At 37.5% G+C, this 23,596-nt stretch overlaps 1 protein-coding gene across 3 annotated transcripts in view; it reads left to right on the top strand.

The window, feature by feature from the left end:
* Fem-1 (protein fem-1 homolog B) overlaps positions 1–23,596 on the top strand; it is a 61,075-nt gene that overhangs the window by 18,213 nt on the left and 19,266 nt on the right. For all 3 annotated transcript variants that reach the window (XR_010951252.1, XM_067775255.1, XM_067775256.1), the window contains one exon: positions 23,092–23,374. Coding sequence is in view for 2 of the 3 variants with exons in the window: in XM_067775255.1 (XP_067631356.1) it covers positions 23,092–23,374 (283 nt within the window). In the remaining variant the exon portion in view is untranslated. The remainder of the gene's footprint in view (positions 1–23,091; positions 23,375–23,596) is intronic.

The raw sequence follows: 23,596 nt of genomic DNA, 5'->3' as shown, positions 1-23,596 counted from the left end.
TTATCGCGCTTCGCATTTATTTATTTAATTAGGAGAGTCTCCGAAATTGATATAGCGTACGATCACCGCTGAGTTACCTCTTGAAGAAAATCGAGGAATACACTATTAATTCAACGAATTTCATGCGGACTAAGCGAGATGATTGCCGGGTTCTTATGGCCATGTTAAGATAGGAAAGAGGCAAGATTCCCTCTAACAAATAACAAATCGACAGTGAGAATAAAAAAATCCGCCCTCACAGCTAACTTTGATATACCACCAAAGCTTCGACGATCGCGTAGGGTATACGCAGAAGCTGTCAAGATGAGATGAAAGAGGCTTAAATTCTCTGCCAATACCCAGAGCTGTAAACAAGACGACTCTAATTTCTGGGCGCACGATTTTCGGCAGTCTGGCAAAGGTAAGGAAAGTAGAAATTTTGCTCCTACTTTAGTTTTTATGGACTAATTAGGGAATATCAGATAATATGAATGTGCTCACAATGTACGATCCCACCCTTGTGCAGCTTCCAAACTGGAAAACACTTTAATTTGAAAGACGCTTATATGATGTGAAAGCCAAAACGGCAGGTTCAAGGTGCGCCACTTCACAAATGCTCCCACCAACCTGCAAATTTACTGCCGCGCCGTCAATGTAAATAGTTTGGGTGGTCTGTTCACTCCTTCCCTGCTGGGAATCAATGTCGTTTCTCTCCTAAACTCGTTGAGCTCCAGACGTCTGTATTTCTAAGTACTCTGCCCCCATAGAGCTGTTTTCCTAAACCGCCGACCAGAAGCAAGAGGTGTAAGAATCTCTATTTTATGTAATTTAAAATGTAGATCTGCGACATAAGTCGTAGAATTATGAACGCAGGTCTTGTGATATCTTCCACAGTTGGCAGTGAGAATGAGCTGCGGAGTTGGATTTATGATGGAAAAATCGAGCTTGGTGGTGTCAACGCCAAGGTAGGCAAGATATGTAGCTAAATTTCCACAATCGGTATCATGATGGCACCATTTGCAATGAGAAGATTCTGTTCAATTTTTCGGAGCCGTATGACTTTCTCATAAAGATGAAAGCTCGATAATTTTACCAGAAAAATCAACGATTGCTAAGTCTCCTATTAACCAGATTTTCACGAAACGTGAACGCAGCTTTTGATAGGGGCTGGGGCTATGTGATGCTCGTGAAAATAGTTGGACCAGTGGAATTAAACCGATCAGAAGCCGTCAGATATAGCAACGCACCAATATTGTGAAACGTGAATTTGTTGACTTGGTCACCACTGCATTAAATATACTTTCTTTTTCGGTTTGCCTTACATTATAACCGTTATTTACACATCCGTGTACACTATTTTGTTCAACTCTGCCGGCCATTGAAGGCATTTCCCTATTAATAAATTAACCGCTTGTTTGAGGGCAATCGCAAAAAAAATATGAAAATGAAAACAAAGAATATTCATAAACACATAAAGATTTTCCCGTTGACAATGTCTTGTCGGCGTTGATCTTCGATCATTAAAGTGATGGCGCTGCGACACAAAGAGTTTGGGGCGAAGACCAAGAGCAAAAACCTTGACTTTGATGATGTTTAGAATATCATAGGCGTGCTTGTGCGATATATTAATGTATATTAAGACATATTGTGTCGTTTTGTGTGTTAAATGACTTAGCTATAATTTGTTTTGATTTGAGGGCAATGCCCCATAATGTGCGCCCAAAAGGTAGTGCAAAATAAAAAAATATTTCATGGATTTACAGTACTGACACTCTCACGTGGTTCGTTACTACGTTTATCGGTAGTTGATAGTTTTTTTATGTGTACTTTGTTTTTATAGAATTATCGAATTTCAAATTATAAAAACGGAATACATACATATATAAAATAACAAATGACTAACGAAATAATGAGGCAGGTGTGAGCTCCGCTAATAAAAAAAGCGTGGGTACCAAGTACTCGTGCAATTCGATGTGTAAACATACAGGTGTATGTGTAGGAAACTAATGTTGTTAAGTTAACTAGAGCTCGGCAGAGGTCACTTTACCAGAAAGAAATATTTTAGGGCTTTTTGAGCAGAGCTTCGACGGCCGACAAGTTTTACTATCGGTATATAATTGATAGAAATTATTAGTCGAGTTTTCGATTTGTTTTTTTTTTTTATTGGTTTGTTATTGGATTGTTATCTAAGGGTTACACGTGTCATCGATTTTATATTGAAGTTTTAAAAGTTTCATAACAGATCGATGAGTAATCGTTAATAAATCGATAACATGCCTAGAACAAATTGGTTAAGCGCCAAATACACGACACGAACATTTCCGCGAACATTTCCGTGAACATTCCCGTTATGTCATGTTTCTGCGACCTTTTCTGTCGTGTATGGTGGTGTTTGCCAGTTCGCGCAAATGTTCGCCAAAAATCAAAATATTTTAATTTTTGGCGAACATTTGCGCGAACTGCTCGTGCGTGTATGGCGAAATAGCTCATAATCGTAGTAATTTCTGAACGGAACAGACGTGCGCGGAAAAGTAAAATGGACAATAAAAAATTTCTGAGTGAATTTATTGAAATGTATAAATCTTTGCCATCATTGTGGCAAGTAAAAATCAAAGATTATTGTAATAGAATTAAAAAGAATAATGCAAGCGAGCAATATTGCTGCAGCACAATTGTTGTCCGTATTCATCGCTGTCTGAAAGAGAACTAATGTTCGGCCAAAAGTTCGTATGGTGTATGGCCAAAGCTGCGAACAAGATTGCGGAATGTTCACGGAAATGTTCGTGTCGTGTATTTGGCGCTTAACACTCCGATGAGAAATCGATAACTTTCGATAGCAAATTGATATTCTTCCTATAACATATCGATAACTTTTCGCTAAATAATCCAAACATTTTTTATAAAAAATCGATAACTTTTTGACAACACCCCCATAAGACATTGGTAACAATTCGATAATTTTTCTATGGGAAAACGAACGCCTTTCTATTAAAAAGGGATAACTTGCACTTAAAAATCTTTTTGATTTAATTTTATTTTATTTTTTTCATTTAATTTTACATGTATTTGCTTTTAAATTAATTTTATTTTACTTTATTTTGTTTTATTTAATTTAATTTAATTCAATTTAATTTAATTTAATTTTATTTGGTTATTGATATTAGAGAAAAATTATAAAGTTTACAAACGGCAATGGTTACTAGGACATGTTTCCGAATTTCACTTCTTCATCAGCTAGTTTTCGAGTATTGACCTCAAAATTTCCAACATTCATACTTTATACTATGTAGTGTAAAGGCAGATGCCTTTATGCATTTAGCCATATGAATGCCCCGCTGCTGGCTTTGCAGTTGGTCTCTAATACTGTTTTCACACAGACGGCTTATTGAATAATAAAGGCAGTTTTCTACATTAAGGCGCTTATTGAGCTCAATCTTCCCTACAAAATTCGAATCTATAATTATTTCATTGGTAGTTAATCGAATGCCTAATGAAGTCAAAAGCACAATGCAACTCTGTTGCGAGCGTTCAGTTTCTTAGTTTTTGGTGTGTTCAGTGCTTAAAAATTTCATTTGTCAAAGTAAATGTCATTGTCTGCATGGCGGAACGATACAAGGTGGCCGCATCGAACAGCTGATTATAACCTTTTTTTATTTGATTTGATACATCAACTTCCGGCGCAGTACGATTTTGACATTTGTCCATCGAATTTACAAAAACAAAGTACATGGAATTCTTTTTTATGTATGTAGGTATGTCACCATGCTGCCACCTTGTATCGTTCCGCCATGATTGTCTGTCATATAGCATTGTCACTTTATTCGCTTGACATTTCATCCTTCATACTAATCGAGCAGTTACTTCTGTGTGAAAGCGAAAAATTTACGATTTCATTAGAAGGTGAAATGAGATCATTAAGTTTCTGTGTGAAAACAGTATAAGTATTGCCTTTTTGTTATTTCTTTTATACACCATTAGATACATACTAATTATATATGTTTTTAACCCTAATTGTGGGCGCGGTATCGCAAGCTTAGTAACATTGGATTTATAGCAGTGCTTTTATAAGTAATACTTCCGCTGTTCACTATTATATCAATATTAATATCTGTGTTGAATTAGCGAAACATGCTCATATTGCTTTAACCAATAATTATTATTTGTAACGATTGTGTCCACAGCAGAACAATTATAGCAACTATCCATCAATGATAACAACGACCCATGCAGTTGCATATGTGTATATATAGTAACACTTTCATCCTAAAAGTCGACTACGATTTATCTTGACGATGTTAACCCATTAAAGTTATTTGTTTTGATAATGTTAAATGTTCTTATTGTTGTTAAACTCAATTATCTAAAATGATGGTAGAGAGATCACTCTAAATTTAACTGATATATGTTAGTAATATGTAGATATTGTTAATAATACTAATTTTAGTGTTACGAAAATGTTCTCAATCTCAATTTTTCGATTGTATATAACTGTAATCCTTTTCATTTCTATACATTTAACTATTTATATACCTACTCAAATGTATTTTCGATCATTAGTATAGCGACTATTAAAGAGGACACATCGTCCTAAAAATATTTAAAGCGTTTTACTTTTTTTTGGGTTGCCGAGTTTGGTTTGACTTAGACACAAGTAGACAGTATTGACTCTTGTGGCTAGTTTTTCTAAGCACGGATGTGCTAATGCACGTAGGGAGACCTCCTTCCCTACACATTAAAATTATTATTCTGGCCTTGCGCTCGAATTCGAACCTAGAATCCTTAATGAATAGACCGATAATACAAAAACAATAATTTTACTTTATGCTATTTTACTTTATTTTATTTTATTTTGTTTAATTCTATTCTATTTTATTTTATTTTTTTACTTTGTTTTAATTTATTTAATTTAATTAAAATTAATTTAATTTTGTTTTATTTTTATTGCATTTTATGGAATTTCGTTTTGTTTTTTCTTATGTTATTTCTTTTTATTCTATTTTATTTTAATTAATTAAATTTTTTATTTTATTGCATTTTTTTATTTTATTTTATTTTATTTTTTATTTTTAATTTTATTTTTTTTTTTAGTTCTATATTATTCATTCATTTGATTTTGTTTAGTTCTATATTATTATTATTTTTTAAATTTTATTTTATACTTATTATTAAGAATTCATGAGCTTAACACCGGCTTATAATAATTGAATATTCAATTATTATGTTTTTCTAAGAGAAACTGAAAAGAAAGAAAGAAACACTTACTGGCATATTACGATGGTACCATTTCGAAAACCGCCACGAATTCATCGTCAGGCCATTTCGTAATGTTATCAAAGGTTTCACCGAGATTCGAACCGCGAGTCACACGGTGAAACTGCAGTTGCCGTAACCACTAGGCTATCCTGCTTGTAATTGTCTGCTTGCTGAGTTCACTTATTCTTATTTCTAACAACACAACTGAGACTTCTTTCTTTTCAGTTTCTCTTAGAAAAACATAATAATTGAATATTCAATTATTATAAGCCGGTGTTAAGCTCATGAATTCTTTATTTATTTATTTATTTTTTGAGTCTTTAAATTTACAAATTTTAACAGACTAGCATAATAGTAAGAGTAGAAAGATATTAAATGACTAATTACGGTTACATACAAAGAAGTGCAGTCAACACCTGAAGAACTGAAAAACAAATTGAGATCCGCACAAGCCCTCGCAATAGGAGCGTTTACCGCATAGTTCGTCCTTGCAAAACTAATTTTAAGGGTCTCAAAGTGCCGCAAGTTTCTGCAGGGAACATTGAATTGAATTTTTTCCAGGAGCGCTGGTAAGCCAATGATAAACGAGCACGATAAGATGGTTCGTCTATTTTCAAGCGTACTCAGTTCAATTAAAAGACATCTCGATTCATATGGCGGCAAAGGATCAGAAAAATTCAAAGAACGGAGAGCAAAACATAAAAAAACTTTTTGAGCTCTCTCGATACGATTAGAGGGACCAAATTATAGCAGCATACTCCAGTCTCGATCTGACAAAAGAGCAATAAGGAGACTTGAGGGTGTGAGGATTAGTGAAAGCTGAACAATTTCTACGAATGAAGGCTAGCATGGCATAAGACCGAGTAATAACGTAGTTGACTTGGTTAGCGAAACCAAATTTAGAGTCAAAAAATACACCCAAGTCTTTAACTTCCTCTACGGATTCCAGGGCACAGCCCGCAATACTATATGAAGTCCGTAGAACATTAGCCGATTTCGAAAAAGTTACATGGAAACACTTTTTGATGTTTAGAGTAAGACGATTTAAACAACACCAGTTTTCAACATTGAGGAAGTCTGATTGCAGCCGTTCAGAGTCACGAGAACTCTTTATGGTGGCGAAAATTTTAAAATCGTCTGCATACAACAAGTATTCCGCAAAAGCGAAGCACGGGCCGATATCATTTGTAAATAAAATAAAAAATAGAGGCCCTAGAATACTTCCTTGCGGGACCCCAGAGGAAGTAATGAAGAGCTGGGACGTGGCGTTGTCTATGTCAACAACGCAATGTCTATTTGAAAGATACGACTAAATCCACATCAAAAATGTGGAATGAAAACCCAATGCCAGAAGCTTAGCCAATAGTATCTGGTGCGAAACCTTGTCGAAAGCCTTTGAAAAGTCAGTGTATATTGTATCAACTTGCATTCTATTATGGAAAGCGGAAATGCAGTATTCAGAAAAAATAGATAAGTTACTAACAGTGGACCGTTTTGAAACGAATCCGTGCTGATTGTTCGAAATTAGGCCCTTTACTGCAAAGTATATTTTATCATTTACTATAATCTCAAAAAGTTTGGATACACATGAGAGCTTCGAAATAGGTCTGTAATTACGAAGATCAATTTTGTTACCACTCTTGAATATCGGAGAAATTGAAGTTAGCTTCCAGTCATCCACAAATGTTCCAGTGGCCAGTGAGTTGTTGAAGATAATTGTAAGAGGCTCAGCCAAACACAAATAGTTTTTCAACAATATGACAGAAAGACCATCTGAATCCGTCTTAGTAGACGTCTTAAACTTTCCAATACCATTCACAACATCCGTAACGGAAACACGTAAAGATCCAAAACTGAGCGCTGAGTTGCTCATGGATGGCAAACTCGAGTGGACGCGAGTGTCTCGTTCAAAAGTAGAACTAAAAAATTGGCAAATAGATTCGCAGCATTAACTATATTGTTTGCAGATTTGTCGTTGAAAAACACATTACTAGGGACAGATGAGCAGGTCTTTTTTGACTTTATGAAACGCCAAAACGCCTTTGAGTTCGACATTATATTACTCTCAAAGCTCAGAACATAATTTCTGTACAAAAACCTATTCAAGCACTTGAATGCCTTTAAATCATTTTGAAATTTTAAGTAGTGCGCCGAATCTCCAGTTATTTTATACTGTTTTAAAGATTTGCACTTAACATTCTTCAGATGTTTTAGCCTCTTAGTATGCCAGGGCGTCTTATATGTTCTTTTTCTATATATTGGGATATGCTTCAAGCACAACTCATGACCCTTATTTTTGAAAATATGAAAACAAGATGTGACATCATTATCGCGGAATGAATCACACCAATCAATGCTTAATAAGATTTCATTAAGATACGACATATCGCAAGCACTATAGTTGAAATTCGTTTCATGCTTATCTTGAATTTCAGCAAATTCATAAAACTCCAATTCTAGGGAAATAGAAACGTGATATTTGTCGGTCTGCAAGATTGGTGTGAAGCATTCAGACAATGTGTAGTGAACATTATTTGAGATGAACATGAAATCTAAAATTCTATTTAGCCTATTATAGAGCCCATTAATTTGTACCAAACCAATACTTAAGAAACTATCTTACTTACTTACTTAATTGGCGCTTAACCGTCTAAACGGTTATGGCCGTCCAACAAGGCGCGCCAGTCGCTCCTTCGCTCCGCCAACCGGCGCCAATTGGTCACACCAAGGGAGTTTAAATCGTTTTCCACCTGGTCCTTCCAACGGAGTGGGGGCCGCCCTCTACCTCTGCTTCCATAGGCGGGTTCCGATAGAAACACTTTCTTGGCCGGAACATCATCTTTCATTCGCATAACATGGCCTAGCCAGCGCAGCCGCTGCGTTTTAATTCGCTGGACTATGTTGATGTCTGCGTATAGCTCGTACAGCTCATCATTAAATCTTCTTCGGTACTCGCCATCGCCAACGCGTAGAGGTCCATAAATCTTTCGAAGAACTTTTCTCTCGAACACTCCCAAAGCCGCTTCATCTGCTGTTGTCATGGTCCATGCTTCTGCCCCATATAGCAGGACGGGTACGATAAGTGACTTGTAGAGTATGATTTTCGTTCGCCGAGAGAGGACTTTACTTTTCAATTGCCTACCTAGTCCAAAGTAGCATTTATTGGCAAGATTGATTCTTCGCTGGATTTCAGTGCTGATGTTGTTGCTAATGTTGATGCTGGTTCCCAAATAAACGAAGTCTTTTACTATTTCGAAATTATGGCTGCCAACAGTAGCGTGGTTGCCAAGGCGCATATGCGCTGACTCTTTGCTCGATGACAGCAGGTACTTCGTTTTGTCCTCATTCACCATCAAACCCACCTTTACCGCTTCTTTTTCCAGCTTGGAGTAAGCAGAACTAACAGCGCGGGTGTTTAGGCCGATGATATCAATGTCATCAGTATATGCCAGTAATTGCACGCTTTTATAGTATATTGTTCCAGTGCGGTTAAGTTCTGCAGCTAGTATAATTTTCTCCAGCATCAAATTAAAGAAATCGCACGATAGGGGGTCACCCTGTCTGAAACCTCGTTTAGTTTCGAACGGCTCGGAGAGGTCCTTCCCAATTCTGACTGAGCTGATGGTGTTGCTCAACGTCATTTTGCACAGCCGTATAAGTTTTGAGGGGAAACCAAATTCAGACATAGCGGCATATAGGCAGCTCCTTTTCGTGCTGTCGAAGGCGGCTTTAAAGTCGACGAAGAGGTGATGTGTGTCGATTCTCTTTTCACGGGTTTTTTCCAAGATTTGGCGCATTGTGAAAATCTGGTCGATGGTAGATTTACCAGGTCTGAAGCCGCACTGATAAGGTCCAATCAGCCGGTTCACGGTGGGCTTCAATCTTTCGCACAATACACTTGAAAGGACCTTATATGCGATATTAAGAAGGCTGATTCCACGATAGTTGGTGCATTTTGCAGTATCCCCCTTCTTGTGTACTGGGCAAAGAACACTTAGATTCCAACCGTCGGGCATGCTTTCGTCCGCCCATATTTTGCTAAGAAGCTGCTGCATGCGCCTTACCAACTCCTCGCCGCCGAACTTGAATAGCTCCGCAGGCAATCCATCAGCGCCCACGGCCTTGTTGTTTTTCAATCTGGTTATTGCTATTCTAACTTCGTCATAATCGGGCGGGGGGACATATATTCCATCATCATCGATTGCGGGATCGGGTTCTTCATCTCTACGCGGTGAATTGCTGCCTCCATTTAGGAGAGGAGAGAAGTGTTCCCTCCATAATCTAAGCACTCTCTGGACATCAGTTACAAGGTCGCCGTTTTCATTCCTACAGGAGTTTGCCCCGGTCTTAAAACCTTCCGTCTGTCGCCGTATTTTTTGGTAGAATTTTCGGGCGTTATTCCTGGTGGCTAGCAGCTCAAGCTCCTCGCACTCACGCCTTTCTGCTTCTGCTTTTTTCTTCCTGAAAAGGCGTCTCGCTTCCCTTTTCAACTCACGATAGCGTTCACACACTCCTCTTGCCGCGCTCGCTTTTAACGTAGCCCTGTAGGCAGCGTCTTTTCTTTCGGTTGCAACGCGGCATTCTTCATCATACCAGTTGTTTTTTCGTGGCCGCCGGTAACCAATTTTTTTCCTCGGCGGCAGTATGAAGTGCTTTGGAGATATGCTCCCACTGCTCCTGTATTCCTTCAGGATGAGTTGTGCCCTCAGAGAGCAGGTGTGAGAGTCGAGTTGCGAAATCATTGGCAGTCTGTTGTGATTGAAGCTTTTCGACGTCTAGCTTTCCTAGCTTAAGAAACTATCAATAAGATGAATTTCGGCTGAAGAGTTAACGTTAGAGGCCATAAAAGAACTATATGAGACCAATTCAAATTACATAAATTAAAATCTCCAAGTACACAAAAATGATTGTCACCCACATTTGATACCAGTAAGAGAACGTTGTCAGCATGTGCAATATATAAGGCATCTACACTGTTCGGTAGAATATACGAAGCGCACAAATACAAGATACCAGAAGAACCATGAACACGTACGCAGAGCTGATCAATGATTGTATCAGAGTTGGTGAGTGTTACCATGGTCGCCTGGAATTTCCTCCGAACAGCAATGAGATCACCCCCTCCTCTCGAGCAACCTGTTTTAACAAGATCCCGGTCCTTACGGAAAACATCAAAGAGATGTGGATCAAAGATTTCACTACTAAAAAATTTCTCGTTCAGCCAAGATTCAACAAAAACGAAAATATCATAATCTAATGCAGAACTATACATAAAAACTTCCGAACATTTAGTACGAAGACCAGATACATTTTGAAAGTATATTTTTAGGCAATTAAAATTACACTTAACATTGGGAATAGTTGCAACATCATCAGGAATCCCGTTTTGCACAAACGGAACGAAAAGGCTGCACTTTGACGTTCGCAGGCCAAGTTTCTGATTTTAAAATAGTGTCAGAAATCTCTTCAGGCACCCCAATTTTAAAATTTACCCATTTTAAGGTAGGCGGATCCACACCTTTATTAATTTAAAGCAAAACAGTTGGATTTTATCGATAGAAATATGTTCGGCAAGGTAATTCAGAATATTTTCTTCAGTGACAGTATTCAAAAACGAAGAGATATGCAACCATATAATGCCTCACAACATTGCGTCGTACTACAGCCAAATCAACGTTTGAACTTGTACCAACAACAACTTGCATTGGTTTATCTTGGTTGCTTACATTCGTTTCTTTGTTCACATTTGTCTATTTTTCTTTTTCCTATTCTTGCGCTTATTCGTTGTTTTCCACTCAGATTCGCCTTGTGCCGTGGAAGCGTCAGCATCGACGTCAGCTGCAACAGGCGCCGAATTAGCAACATCAGAAAAATTATTCAACCCACTGCTTGGGTCATTAGAATTATCGACAGAGATTTTCCCTGCATCGTTGGATTTACTTCTGGCTTCGATCGACATTTTCTCTGCAGAATTGTTAGCACCAACAAAAGTCTCACGAACATCGTTGGTTAAAATGCTCTTAGCAACACCATACCCCACATCATCACACGATTGAAAGCGAGAGCAAGGCAACGGCAAAAATGTTTTCATAAAAACAAAGTCAGCTTTAATGTCTTTGATGTCTTTAGCAACAACATCGTTATTGTCACATACTATTTTCAGCAAAGAGTGCAAATCAGCACGCAGGTCATTCACCTCAGAACGTAAAGATTTGTTTTCGTCTATAATTGCACTCAACCTTGATATTTTTTTTTTTTTTTTATTACTCGGACGTTGTGGCAGCGCACTGCCCTCAAGTGGCCCGATGAAACCAGGCCAGCTGAGAAATATAGATTCACAAAATACAATAGACTAAAAGTATAAATATAATTTTTTAGTTATTAAGAGAAGATAGAACCGTCCTTTTTATTACAAAGAGCGAGTCCGAAACATCAATTATTCTCGAGTGAGAGTTGTAATCTTCACACAAACATAGAAATGGTTCGTGTAGTTGGAAATTGCTTCTGCATTGTTTAAGAATTATAGGTTTATAATGCCTTGAAACTCGGCATGGAACATTCAAGTTTACTTCGTTCAAAAGAAATGGGCTTGAAATCGATCCATTTAAAAGTCTAGCCATAAATAGTACACCTAGCATTTCTCTACGACTTGCAAGTGTAGGAAGATTTATTAGTTTTAATCAATTAGTGTAAGGAGGAAGATTATACGGAGAGTCCCATTGAAGATTTCTCAAGGCGAAAAGTAAAAACTGTTTTTGAATTGATTCTAGTCTATCCACATGAACTTGATAACGCGGATTCCAAATTATCGATCCATATTCTAATATCGGCCTCACCAATGATATAAAAAGGGTTTTTGTAACGTAAGGATCACTAAACTCTTTTGCCCATCTTTTCACAAATGCTAAAACTCCTCTCGCTTTATTGACTGTGGAATTTATATGAGGGTTGAAACTAAGTTTGCAATTCATTGTAACTCCAAAGTCGACAAAAACATCAACGCTTTCCAGAGTTTGGCGATTAATTGTGTAGGAAGCTGGCTGTATGTTCCCACGTGAAAAACACATGGATTTACATTTTTCTATGTTGAGAGGCATAAAATTCGCATTACACCAAGTAACTAAACGATTTAAATCCGCCTGGAGTACAGAACGTTCTTCAACCGACGCGTATGACTTAAAAAGTTTTACGTCGTCGGCATACATTAAAATTTTAGAATATTTTATAGTTGCGGAAACATCGTTTATAAAGATCAAAAACAGAATAGGACCGAGATGGCTGCTCTGAGGCACACCGGAGGGTACATCGATGACATTCGAACAAATGTTTATAAAAATGACTCTTTGAGTTCTACCGCAAAGATAGGAGGAGATCCAGCGAGTTAGGCCAGGTTGAAAACCAAGCAATTCGAGTTTATAAACAAGTAATGAGTGGCGTACTTTGTCGAATGCTTTGCTGAAATCAGTGTATATAACGTCGGTATGAGCTATACGCAGACATCAACATAGTCCAGCGAATTAAAGCGCAGCGGCTGCGCTGGCTAGGCCATGTTATGCGAATGAAAGATGATGCTCCGGTCAAGAAAGTGTTTCTATCGGAACCCGTCTATGGAAGCAGAGGTAGAGGGCGGCCCCCACTCCGTTGGAAGGACCAGGTGGAAAACGATTTAAACTCCCTTGGTGTGACCAATTGGCGCCGGTTGGCGGAGCGAAGGAGCGACTGGCGCGCCTTGTTGGACGGCCATAACCGTTTAGACGGTTAAGCGCCAATTAAGTACGTAAGTAACGTCGGTATGATGATTGTTTCTAAACCCATTAAAGACGTGAGTTGTAAATACAAGCAAATTGTTTGTGGTTGATTTGGCTCTACAAAAGCCATGCTGAGAACTATCTATCAATGTATAAATCGAAAATGTAAGGTGATTAGTAACGATTGCTTCGAAAAGCTTAGGGATAGCGGAGAGCTTTGCTTTTCCACGATAGTTTTCAATAGACGACTTGCTTCCTTTTTTATGGAGTGGTATAAGAAAAGATTCCTTCCAAGCCGTCGGGAAAATGCCATTTTTTAAAGAGAGGTTAAACATATCAGTAAGGGGCTGGTAAATGTATTCCGCACATTTTTTAAGAAAACATGTAGGGATCAAATCGGGACCGTATTTGAAGGATTCTTTTAGGGTCTTTAGATGTAGTAGAACATCTTCAGGCAGCAAATGTGGGACATATATTGAGTTACTAGAATGGAGCTCATACGGATAATTTGAGATGAATCAACCACAGCAGAGTAATTAGAGTGAAAGAATTGAGCGAAGAAGTTTGCAATCTCTTGATCGTCGCGGGAAATGCTATTTCTAAACTTCATGGCAGAAGGAAACCCGTTAGTTCTGCGTTTAGAATTTACGAAATCATAAAAAGACTTCGGGTGGCAAATAAAGTTTCTTTTAATTTTACATATGTAAGCTTTATATCACTTTTTATTAAGTTCAAAATACTTATGACGGAAAATATCGTACTGAGCATAATGAGAATGTAAACCGGTTCTCTTATATAATTTGAATAAACGTGATTTCTTATTTTTTAAAGCTTTTAAATCTTTAGTAAACCAGGCTTGCACTGGTTCAATGTACGAGCATGTGCGTTTGGGCACATGTTTTTCAAATAAAGTATAAATGGTTTTATTAAAATGTAAAACGTTTCCTCTACATCCTCTTTATATCGAGGCCACGTTATCTCAGAAAGCTCTTTATTTAAATTGTTGAAATTAGTTTTGGAAAAATCAAAGCATCTGGTAGAGACACGTGTTTTGTTAGTGCAGCCGACTTCGTTGCTTATGATTTCGTAAGTTATCTCAAGAGAAGGATGGTAAACGTCTTCTGGCAAAACAAGAGGTTCACACCGATTTATAGAGAATTTAGATATGTCGTCAACAAATGCTAAGTCTAAGAATTTTCCATACTTATTCGGAAAGAAGTTGATCTGATTAAGGCAAAGATCAGTAATTCCATCCAAAAAATCATTGTTGTGCATCTTGGATGATATGGGGTCAATATTGTGATCAACGGTATTCCAAGATATATGTGGCAGGTTAAAGTCGCCTAAAACAATCATTGAGTCCGTGGGCTTTATCATCGAATTGACTGATTGTAACAGTGAAATATGGTGCATATACACTGATAGATCAGAAGACGGTGAAATATAGCAAACGGCTATGTAAATATGAGTCCGGCCTAGTAAGATTCGGATGCTTTTACACTCGATGGAATCAACTTCGGCTAAATTAACATCTTCAGATGGAATTGAAGAATGTACAGCTAGCAAGACACCACCTCCGGTCCTATTTAAGCGATCATTTCTATAGGTCTGATACTCACCGCAAAAAAATTCGGAATTTAAAACGTTGGGTTTCAGCCATGTTTCGGTAAAAGCAATAATATTATAGTTACAGTGAATGGTTTTCAAATATAAGTCAGTTGATTTAGTATTTAAGCCTCTAACGTTTTGATAGTAAATGCTTAAGCAAGATGTTTAATTAAGTTTTTTGGATCGGAACTTTGAGGAGGAATTTTTGCTACATTTCATTAAATCATGTTCTTGCCCACTGCACACACATTGTTCGTTTTTATTGTTTTGTTATTAGCATTTGCATGATGCTGTTGATTAGAATTATTGTCAAGATGAACAGGGGTGGTGAGCGAAAATAACTGCGACGCGCCCTCTCAAAAGCTTTACAATAAAAAGGAATATTAGATTTCACTAAATAATCCATGTCATCTGTAAGAATATCAACACAGGGAAGATGAAAAAGTTCACTACAGCTAGCACACTGTATTGACTGTTGATAACGATCAATTCTTAATAATAAGTATAAATTGAATACACCATTAAAACAAAAAAACTTAATTTTATTTTGTTATAATTTTTGAATTTAATTTTGTTTTTTTTATAGCATTTTATGGAACTTAGTTTTGTTTTATTTAATTAAATTTTTTTTAATATTAATTTATTATATTTTTTTCTCTGCTTGCACTTTATTATGTCATACAAATGTACAAAGATGTTACAACCAACCAAATCCTTAAAAGAAACAAATTTCAACTTAAACCTGAATACCTAACCACGTGCTTTGTAATTGTAAAAACTTTGTGTATCAGTAATAAAATTCACGCATTCGCTCATGTTTGCCATTATATCCTTGGGTCTGTGTTTCCAACAAACCAGCAGTGTGTACAGCTTTTCTTGCACTTGCATGCTTAGAAGTTGTGTACATGCTCTATTTTTATGTATGTATAGGCTTTGCTTTATATGTAGGTAACGTGTTTGCCTTGATTTGCTGTGTGATTTCGCTCACATCAACTCTCTACAATGTACCTTTTGCCAACATTACGCTACAGTGTAGTGACAATACATTCTCTCTTTCTCTCTCTCTCTCTCACTGTAATTCTTCATACAGTATACCAATACCCCACTATGCCTGCATTTACATTATACATATATCCCCCTAGGACTACGCTTACGATTATGCTTAAATTTAACACTTAGCTTACATTTAGGATTTCCCCATACCGTGAGCAATTTGTTGAAAATACATTTTTTAATCCCTCTATAATAAGACTGTAACATAAATTTAAAAAATATGTTGTTTTTTCTGCAAAAATTGTAAACTTGTAATTTTGTGTTCATTTCCGCACACAAAAACGATTCATCGAGTCTATTCTGTGGCAATGTCCTTTGTTTAATATCATTCAATCATTTACCTCTTGCAAAATGCATGCCTTAAACGTAAAATACAACAACAGCCAATGGTATTATTTGTTTGTTTACAGAAAAACAATTTAAACGGCAATTTTTATACTCAGTTGAGCAGAGCTCACAGAGTATATTAAGTTTGATTGCATAACGGTTGGTTGTACAGGTATAAAGGAATCGACTTCCATATATCAAAATCATCAGGATCGAAAAAAAATTTGATTTAGCCATGTCCGTCCGTCCGTCCGTCCGTTAACACGATAACTTGAGTAAATTTTGAGGTATCTTGATGAAATTTGTTATGTAGGTTCCTGAGCACTCATCTCAGATCGCTATTTAAAATGAACGATATCGGACTATAACCACGCCCACTTTTTCGATATCGAAAATTTCGAAAAACCGAAAAAGTGCAATAATTCATTACCAAAGACAGATAAAGCGATGAAATTTAGTAGGTGAGTTGAACTTATGACGCAGAATTGAAAATTAGTAAAATTTTGGACAATGGGCGTGGCACCGCCCACTTTTAAAAGAAGGTAATTTAAAACTTTTGCAAGCTGTAATTTGGCAGTCGCTGAAGATATCATGAAGAAATTTGGCAGGAACGTTACTCCTATTACTATATGTACGCTTAATAAAAATTAGCAAAATCGGAGAAGGACCACGCCCACTTTTAAAAAAAAATTTTTTTTAAAGTAAAATTTTAACAAAAAATTTAATATGTTTACAGTATATAAGTAAATTATGTCAACATTCAACTCCAGTAATGATATGGTGCAACAAAATACAAAAATAAAAGAAAATTTCAAAATGGGCGTGGCTCCGCCCTTTTAACACCATAAGTCGAACAAAAATTAACCATTCCTTTTGAAATTTGGTGGGGGGATAGATTTTATGACGGTAACTGTTTTCTGTGAAAATGGGCGAAATCGGTTGATGTCACGCCCAGTTTTTATACACAGTCGTCCGTCTGTCCTTCCGCATGGCCGTTAACACGATAACTTGAGCAAAAATCGACATATCTTTAATGAACTTAGTTCACGTGCTTACTTGAACTCACTTTATTTTGGTATGAAAAATGAACGAAATCCAACTATGACCACGCCCACTTTTTCGATATCGAAAATTACGAAAAATTAAAAAAAATTCCATAATTCTATACCAAATACGAAAAAAGGGATGAAACATGGTAAGGTAATTGGATTGTTTTATTGAAATATACTCATTAACACCTTTCATTTGATACCCATATCGTACAAACATATTCTAGAGTCACCCCTGGTCCACCTTTATGGCGATATCTCGAAAAGGCGTCCACCTATAGAACTAAGGCCCACTCCCTTTTAAAATACTCATTAACACCTTTCGTTTGATACCCATATTGTACAAACGTATTCTAGAGTCACCCCTGGTCCACCTTTATGGCGATATCTCGAAAAGGCGACCACCTATACAACTACCACCACTCCCTTTTAAAACCCTCATTAATACCTTTAATTTGATACCCATATCGTACAAACACATCCTAGAGTCACCCCTGGTCCACCTTTATGGCGATATTTCGAAACGGCGTCCACCTATAGAACTAAGGCCCACTCCCTTTTAAAATACTCATTAACACCTTTCGTTTGATACCCATATTGTACAAACGCATTCTAGAGTCACCCCTGGTCCACCTTTATGGCGATATCTCGAAAAAGCGACCACCTATACAACTACCACCACTCCCTTTTAAAACCCTCATTAATACCTTTAATTTGAAACAAATCCTGGGGTCACCTGGTCCACCTTTATGGCGATATCTCGAAACGGCGTCCACCTATGGAACTAAGGATCACTCCCTTTTAAAATACTCATTAGCACCTTTTTTTTGATACCCATATTGTACAAACAAATTCTAGGGTCATCCCTGGTCCATCTTTATGGCGATATCTCGAAACGGCGTCCACCTATGGAACTAAGGATCACTCCCTTTTAAAATACTCATTAGCACCGTTTTTTTTGATACCCATATTGTACAAACAAATTCTAGGGTCATCCATGATCCACCTTTATGGCGATATCTCTAAATGGCGTCCACCTATAGAACTATGGCACACTCCCTCATAAAATACTCTTTAATGTCTTTCATTTGATACACATGTCATACAAACACATTCCACGGTTTCCCTCGGTTCATTTTCCTACATGGTTATTTTCCCTTATGTTGTCACCATAGCTCTTAACTGAGTATGTAATGTTCGGTTACACCCGAACTTAACCTTCCTTACTTGTTTTTACTTATTCAAATACTTATACATGCGAGTCTGGGGAAACTAACAAAAGCTCGCTTACGCTTTTGCTTACAAATTAAAAATATATAGATTCCGCCAATCCAGCTAGTAAAATCTAAATAATGATACCGATTTATTTCACTAAATCAAACACCGTAGAGAAATTCAAACCAAAAGTGTTCAAAGATTACCTACTTGGGAACGTAAAAAGAAGAGAATTCGCGGCGGCATTTTTCGATCCAGAGCAAGGCGCCAGCATACATATATTGCTTGCATAAATACGGATACACTTTTTTACGATCTGTGTCATTGAACAAATGCGATCATCAGTCAGTTCGTCGCGTGCTCAATACGTTTTTTTTTTTTTGATACTTGATTTTAGTTTAATTCATCCTATTCTCAAATCTCGAATGTAAGTTCTCAAATGGAGCTCAAAAAACTATTTATAGCGCTCTCAAAATAAAAGGTAAATTTTTAATAAAGAATTTTCCCACTTTCCAAATTGAAGAAGTTCAATTTCTCAAAGCCATCTTAAACTTGATTCGAGCGAAGGAGGGTACAATACTCGCTAAATCGACGGTACACGTCCCAATCCGTTTGGGAGAAATTAAAAGGAGACGGGAGTTGCATATGATACATCAAGCAGGAAAGGCCTGGACAGAAGCGCGCTGCTGCGAAATTTCTATGATCATGTGCAAATCCTAAGATATTAAATATCTTTGAAGAGGAAAGGCTTAAGGCTCACTATTGGCATACTAACTGGACACTGACTTCTGGGGTCATATGCTTATAAGTTAGGCCTCGTCAGATGTAGAAAGTGCGAACTGTAGTAAGAAACGGTTGTGCACATTCAGTGTTTGTGTTTTACGCTCGCAAGGTCAAAGCTCCAGCTATAAGTGGCGGTAGAGTTGCCAGATCTCGAGTAATTATATGGTCCAACAAAATACAAAAATAAAAGAAAATTTCAAAATGGGCGTGGCTCCGCCCTTTTCATTTAATTTGTCTAGGATACTTTTAATGCCATAAGTCGAACAAAAATTTACCAATCCTTGTGAAATTTGGTAGAGGCTTAGATTCTAGGACGGTAACTGTTTTCTGTGAAAAAGGGCGAAATCGGTTGAAGCCACGCCCAGTTTTTATACACAGTCGACCGGCTGTCCTTCCGCTCGGCCGTTAAAACGATAACTTGAGCAAAAATCGATATGTCTTTACTAAACTCAGTTCACGTACTTATCTGAACTCACTTTGTATTGGTGTAAAAAATGGCCGAAATCCGACTATGACCACACCCACTTTTTCGATATCGAAAATTACGAAAAACGAAAAAAATGCCATAATTATATACCAAATACGAAAAAGGGATAAAACATGGTAATTGTATTGGTCTATTGACGGAAAATATAACTTTAGAAAAAACTTGGTAGAATGGGTGTGACACCTACCATATTAAGTAGAAGAAAATGAAAAAGTTTTGCAGGGCGAAATCAAAAGCCCTTGGAATCTTGTAAGGAATACTGTTCGTGGTATTACATATATAAATAAATTAGCGGTACCGGACAGATGATGCTCTGGATCACCCTGGTCCACATTTTGGTCGATATCTCGAAAACGCCTTCACATATACAACTAAGGGTCACTCCCTTTTAAAACCCTCATTAATACCTTTAATTTGATACCCATATCGTACAAACACATTCTAGAGTCACCCCTGGTCCACGTTTATGGCGATATCTCGATGTCCACATATAGAACTAAGGCCTACTCCTTTTTAAAATACTCATTAACACCTTTCATTTCATACCCATATCGTACAAAAAAATTCTAGAGTCACCCCTGGCCCACCTTTATGGCGATATCTCGAAAAGGCATCCACATATAGAACTAAGACCCACTCCCTTTTAAAATAATCATTAGCACCTTTCATTTGATACCCATATCGTACAAACAAATTCTAGAGTCACCCCTGGTCCACCTTTATGGCGATATCTCGAAAAGGCGTCCACCTATAGAAATAAGGCCCACGCCCTTTTAAAATACTCATTAACACCTTTCATTTGATACCCATATCGTACAAACGCATTCCAGAGTCACCCCTGGTCCACGTTTATGGCGATATCCCGAAAAGGGGTCCACCCATAGAACTAAGGCCCACTCCCTTTTAAAACTTTTATTAACACCTTTCGTTTGATACTCATATTGTACAAACGCATTCTAGAGTCAACCCTGGTCCACTTTTATAACGATATTCCGAAAAGGCGTCCACCTATAGAACTAAGGCCCACTCCCTTTTAAAATACTCACTAACATATTTCATTTGATACCCATATCGTGCAAACAAATTCTAGAGTCAACCCTGATCCACCTTTATGGCGATATCCCTAAATGGCGTCCACCATAGAACTATGGCCCACTTCCTCTTAAAATACTCTTTAATCCTTCCATTTGATACCCATATCGTACAAACGCATTCTAGAGTCACCCCTGGTCCACGTTTATGGCGATATCCCGAAAAGGGGTCCACCCATAGAACTAAGGCCCACTCCCTTTTAAAACTTTTATTAACACCTTTCGTTTGATACTCATATTGTACAAACGCATTCTAGAGTCAACCCTGGTCCACTTTTATAACGATATTCCGAAAAGGCGTCCACCTATAGAACTAAGGCCCACTCCCTTTTAAAATACTCACTAACATATTTCATTTGATACCCATATCGTACAAACAAATTCTAGAGTCACCCCTGGTCCACCTTTATGGCGATATCTCGAAAAGGCGTCCACATATAGAAATAAGGCCCACGCCCTTTTAAAATACTCATTAACACCTTTCATTTGATACCCATATCGTACAAACGCATTCTAGAGTCACCCCTGGTCCACGTTTATGGCGATATCCCGAAAAGGGGTCCACCCATAGAACTAAGGCCCACTCCCTTTTAAAACTTTTATTAACACCTTTCGTTTGATACTCATATTGTACAAACGCATTCTAGAGTCAACCCTGGTCCACTTTTATAACGATATTCCGAAAAGGCGTCCACCTATAGAACTAAGGCCCACTCCCTTTTAAAATACTCACTAACATATTTCATTTGATACCCATATCGTACAAACAAATTCTAGAGTCACCCCTGGTCCACCTTTATGGCGATATCTCGAAAAGGCGTCCACCTATAGAAATAAGGCCCACGCCCTTTTAAAATACTCATTAACACCTTTCATTTGATACCCATATCGTACAAACGCATTCTAGAGTCACCCCTGGTCCACGTTTATGGCGATATCCCGAAAAGGGGTCCACCCATAGAACTAAGGCCCACTCCCTTTTAAAACTTTTATTAACACCTTTCGTTTGATACTCATATTGTACAAACGCATTCTAGAGTCAACCCTGGTCCACTTTTATAACGATATTCCGAAAATGCGTCCACCTATAGAACTAAGGCCCACTCCCTTTTAAAATACTCACTAACATATTTCATTTGATACCCATATCGTGCAAACAAATTCTAGAGTCAACCCTGATCCACCTTTATGGCGATATCCCTAAATGGCGTCCACCATAGAACTATGGCCCACTTCCTCTTAAAATACTCTTTAATCCTTCCATTTGATACCCATATCGTACAAACGCATTCTAGAGTCACCCCTGGTCCACGTTTATGGCGATATCCCGAAAAGGGGTCCACCCATAGAACTAAGGCCCACTCCCTTTTAAAACTTTTATTAACACCTTTCGTTTGATACTCATATTGTACAAACGCATTCTAGAGTCAACCCTGGTCCACTTTTATAACGATATTCCGAAAAGGCGTCCACCTATAGAACTAAGGCCCACTCCCTTTTAAAATACTCACTAACACATTTCATTTGATACCCATATCGTACAAACAAATTCTAGAGTCAGGCCTGGTCCACCTTTATGGCGATATCCCTGAATGGCGTCCATCTATAGAACTATGGTCCACTTCCTCTTAAAATACTCTTTAATACCTTCCATTTGATACTCATGTCATACAAACACATTCCAGGGTTACCCTAGGTTCTTTTTACAACATGGTGATTTTCCCTTACTTTGTCTCCACAGCTCTCAACTGAGTATGTAATGTTCGGTTACACCCGAACTTAGCCTTCCTTACTTGTTTTTTTTTTTTTTTTTGTTTTGATGAAGAATTCTATATGGCTACAAATCATTCTCATTTTGGAGGTTGTGTAGTCTTGCTATTGACGATCGAATTTTATGCTTGTAAAAAGCCGATTTTGTATGTGTGAAGGCCGAACAAATTTTGACTCACCAAGGATCGAAATGCCCTTTTAAGTTGTTTCTCAAATAGTAAACGAAAAGTTAATGCTTAAGAAAATTTTGAGACACGATAAACAGTTTTGTCGCAAATGATAAACAATGCCGAGCTGAGAACTAGCTTTTTCTCCAATTTTTGCGAGTTTCGTTCCGCTGCTTATTGAGTTGTGATTTCTGGTTATTCTTGTTAAAGAAATATTTTCAGCAAAATATAAATATAAAATTTTTTTGCCAACTGGTCAATCAGGCGAAATTATGTCAGTTTCCTTGTGTACAGTTGTGGCCTACAGTTTCGTGTAGAAAATTTGCATTGCGCTGGTGCAAAACAATACTCGCAGAATATAAGAACTAGTGCTGAGAATGTGCACAAAGTTGCAAAACATGATCATGATCTTGCCCCGTTATTGTTAAACTTTTGCACACGACTGTACAAATTTCACAGGCATAAATATTTATAAATGTACGGCTAAATGTTTTTCACCTCAAAGTAAAGCATCACTTTATTAAAATTTAAAAAAATATTCCATTTACATATATTTAACAGAAATTCGATGAAGTGGATGGACAATCGGTTACCCCACTCACAATGGCCGCCATGATGGGCAATGTGACATTTGTCAAGACGTTACTCTCGCAATATGACATTGATTTGGAACGTGAGTGCAATGTGGTTTTCGATGGGCTATTGGTCTATGGCGCCACTGCACTTTGGGTTGCCGCTGGAATGGGACATATGCAAGTGGTAAAATTATTGATACAACGTGGTGCGGATGTTAATCACAATACAAAAGCACAATCGTCACCACTCAGAGCGGCATGTTATGAAGGTGAGTTGATTTTATGGTATTATTTCAGTCATATTTATATCAAGTAACTAAATGTTACCGCGATCTATTATCTCCCTTTGCTCATGATTGACAAAACAGGAAGGGCGTGGAAAAAAGCGCTTATAACCGTAAACTAACAAAATTACTCTTATCATTAAAAAGGGGAACTGTCAGCTCATGATGGTTATTCTGACTGGACACTGTCCTTTGTTGTCACATGCT

The sequence above is a fragment of the Eurosta solidaginis genome, chromosome 3 (assembly GCF_040869045.1).
Source record: "Eurosta solidaginis isolate ZX-2024a chromosome 3, ASM4086904v1, whole genome shotgun sequence".
Lineage (NCBI taxonomy): Eukaryota > Metazoa > Arthropoda > Insecta > Diptera > Tephritidae > Eurosta > Eurosta solidaginis.
Note: the sequence above shows the minus strand (reverse complement) of the source record. Positions and strands in the feature narration are given on the sequence as shown.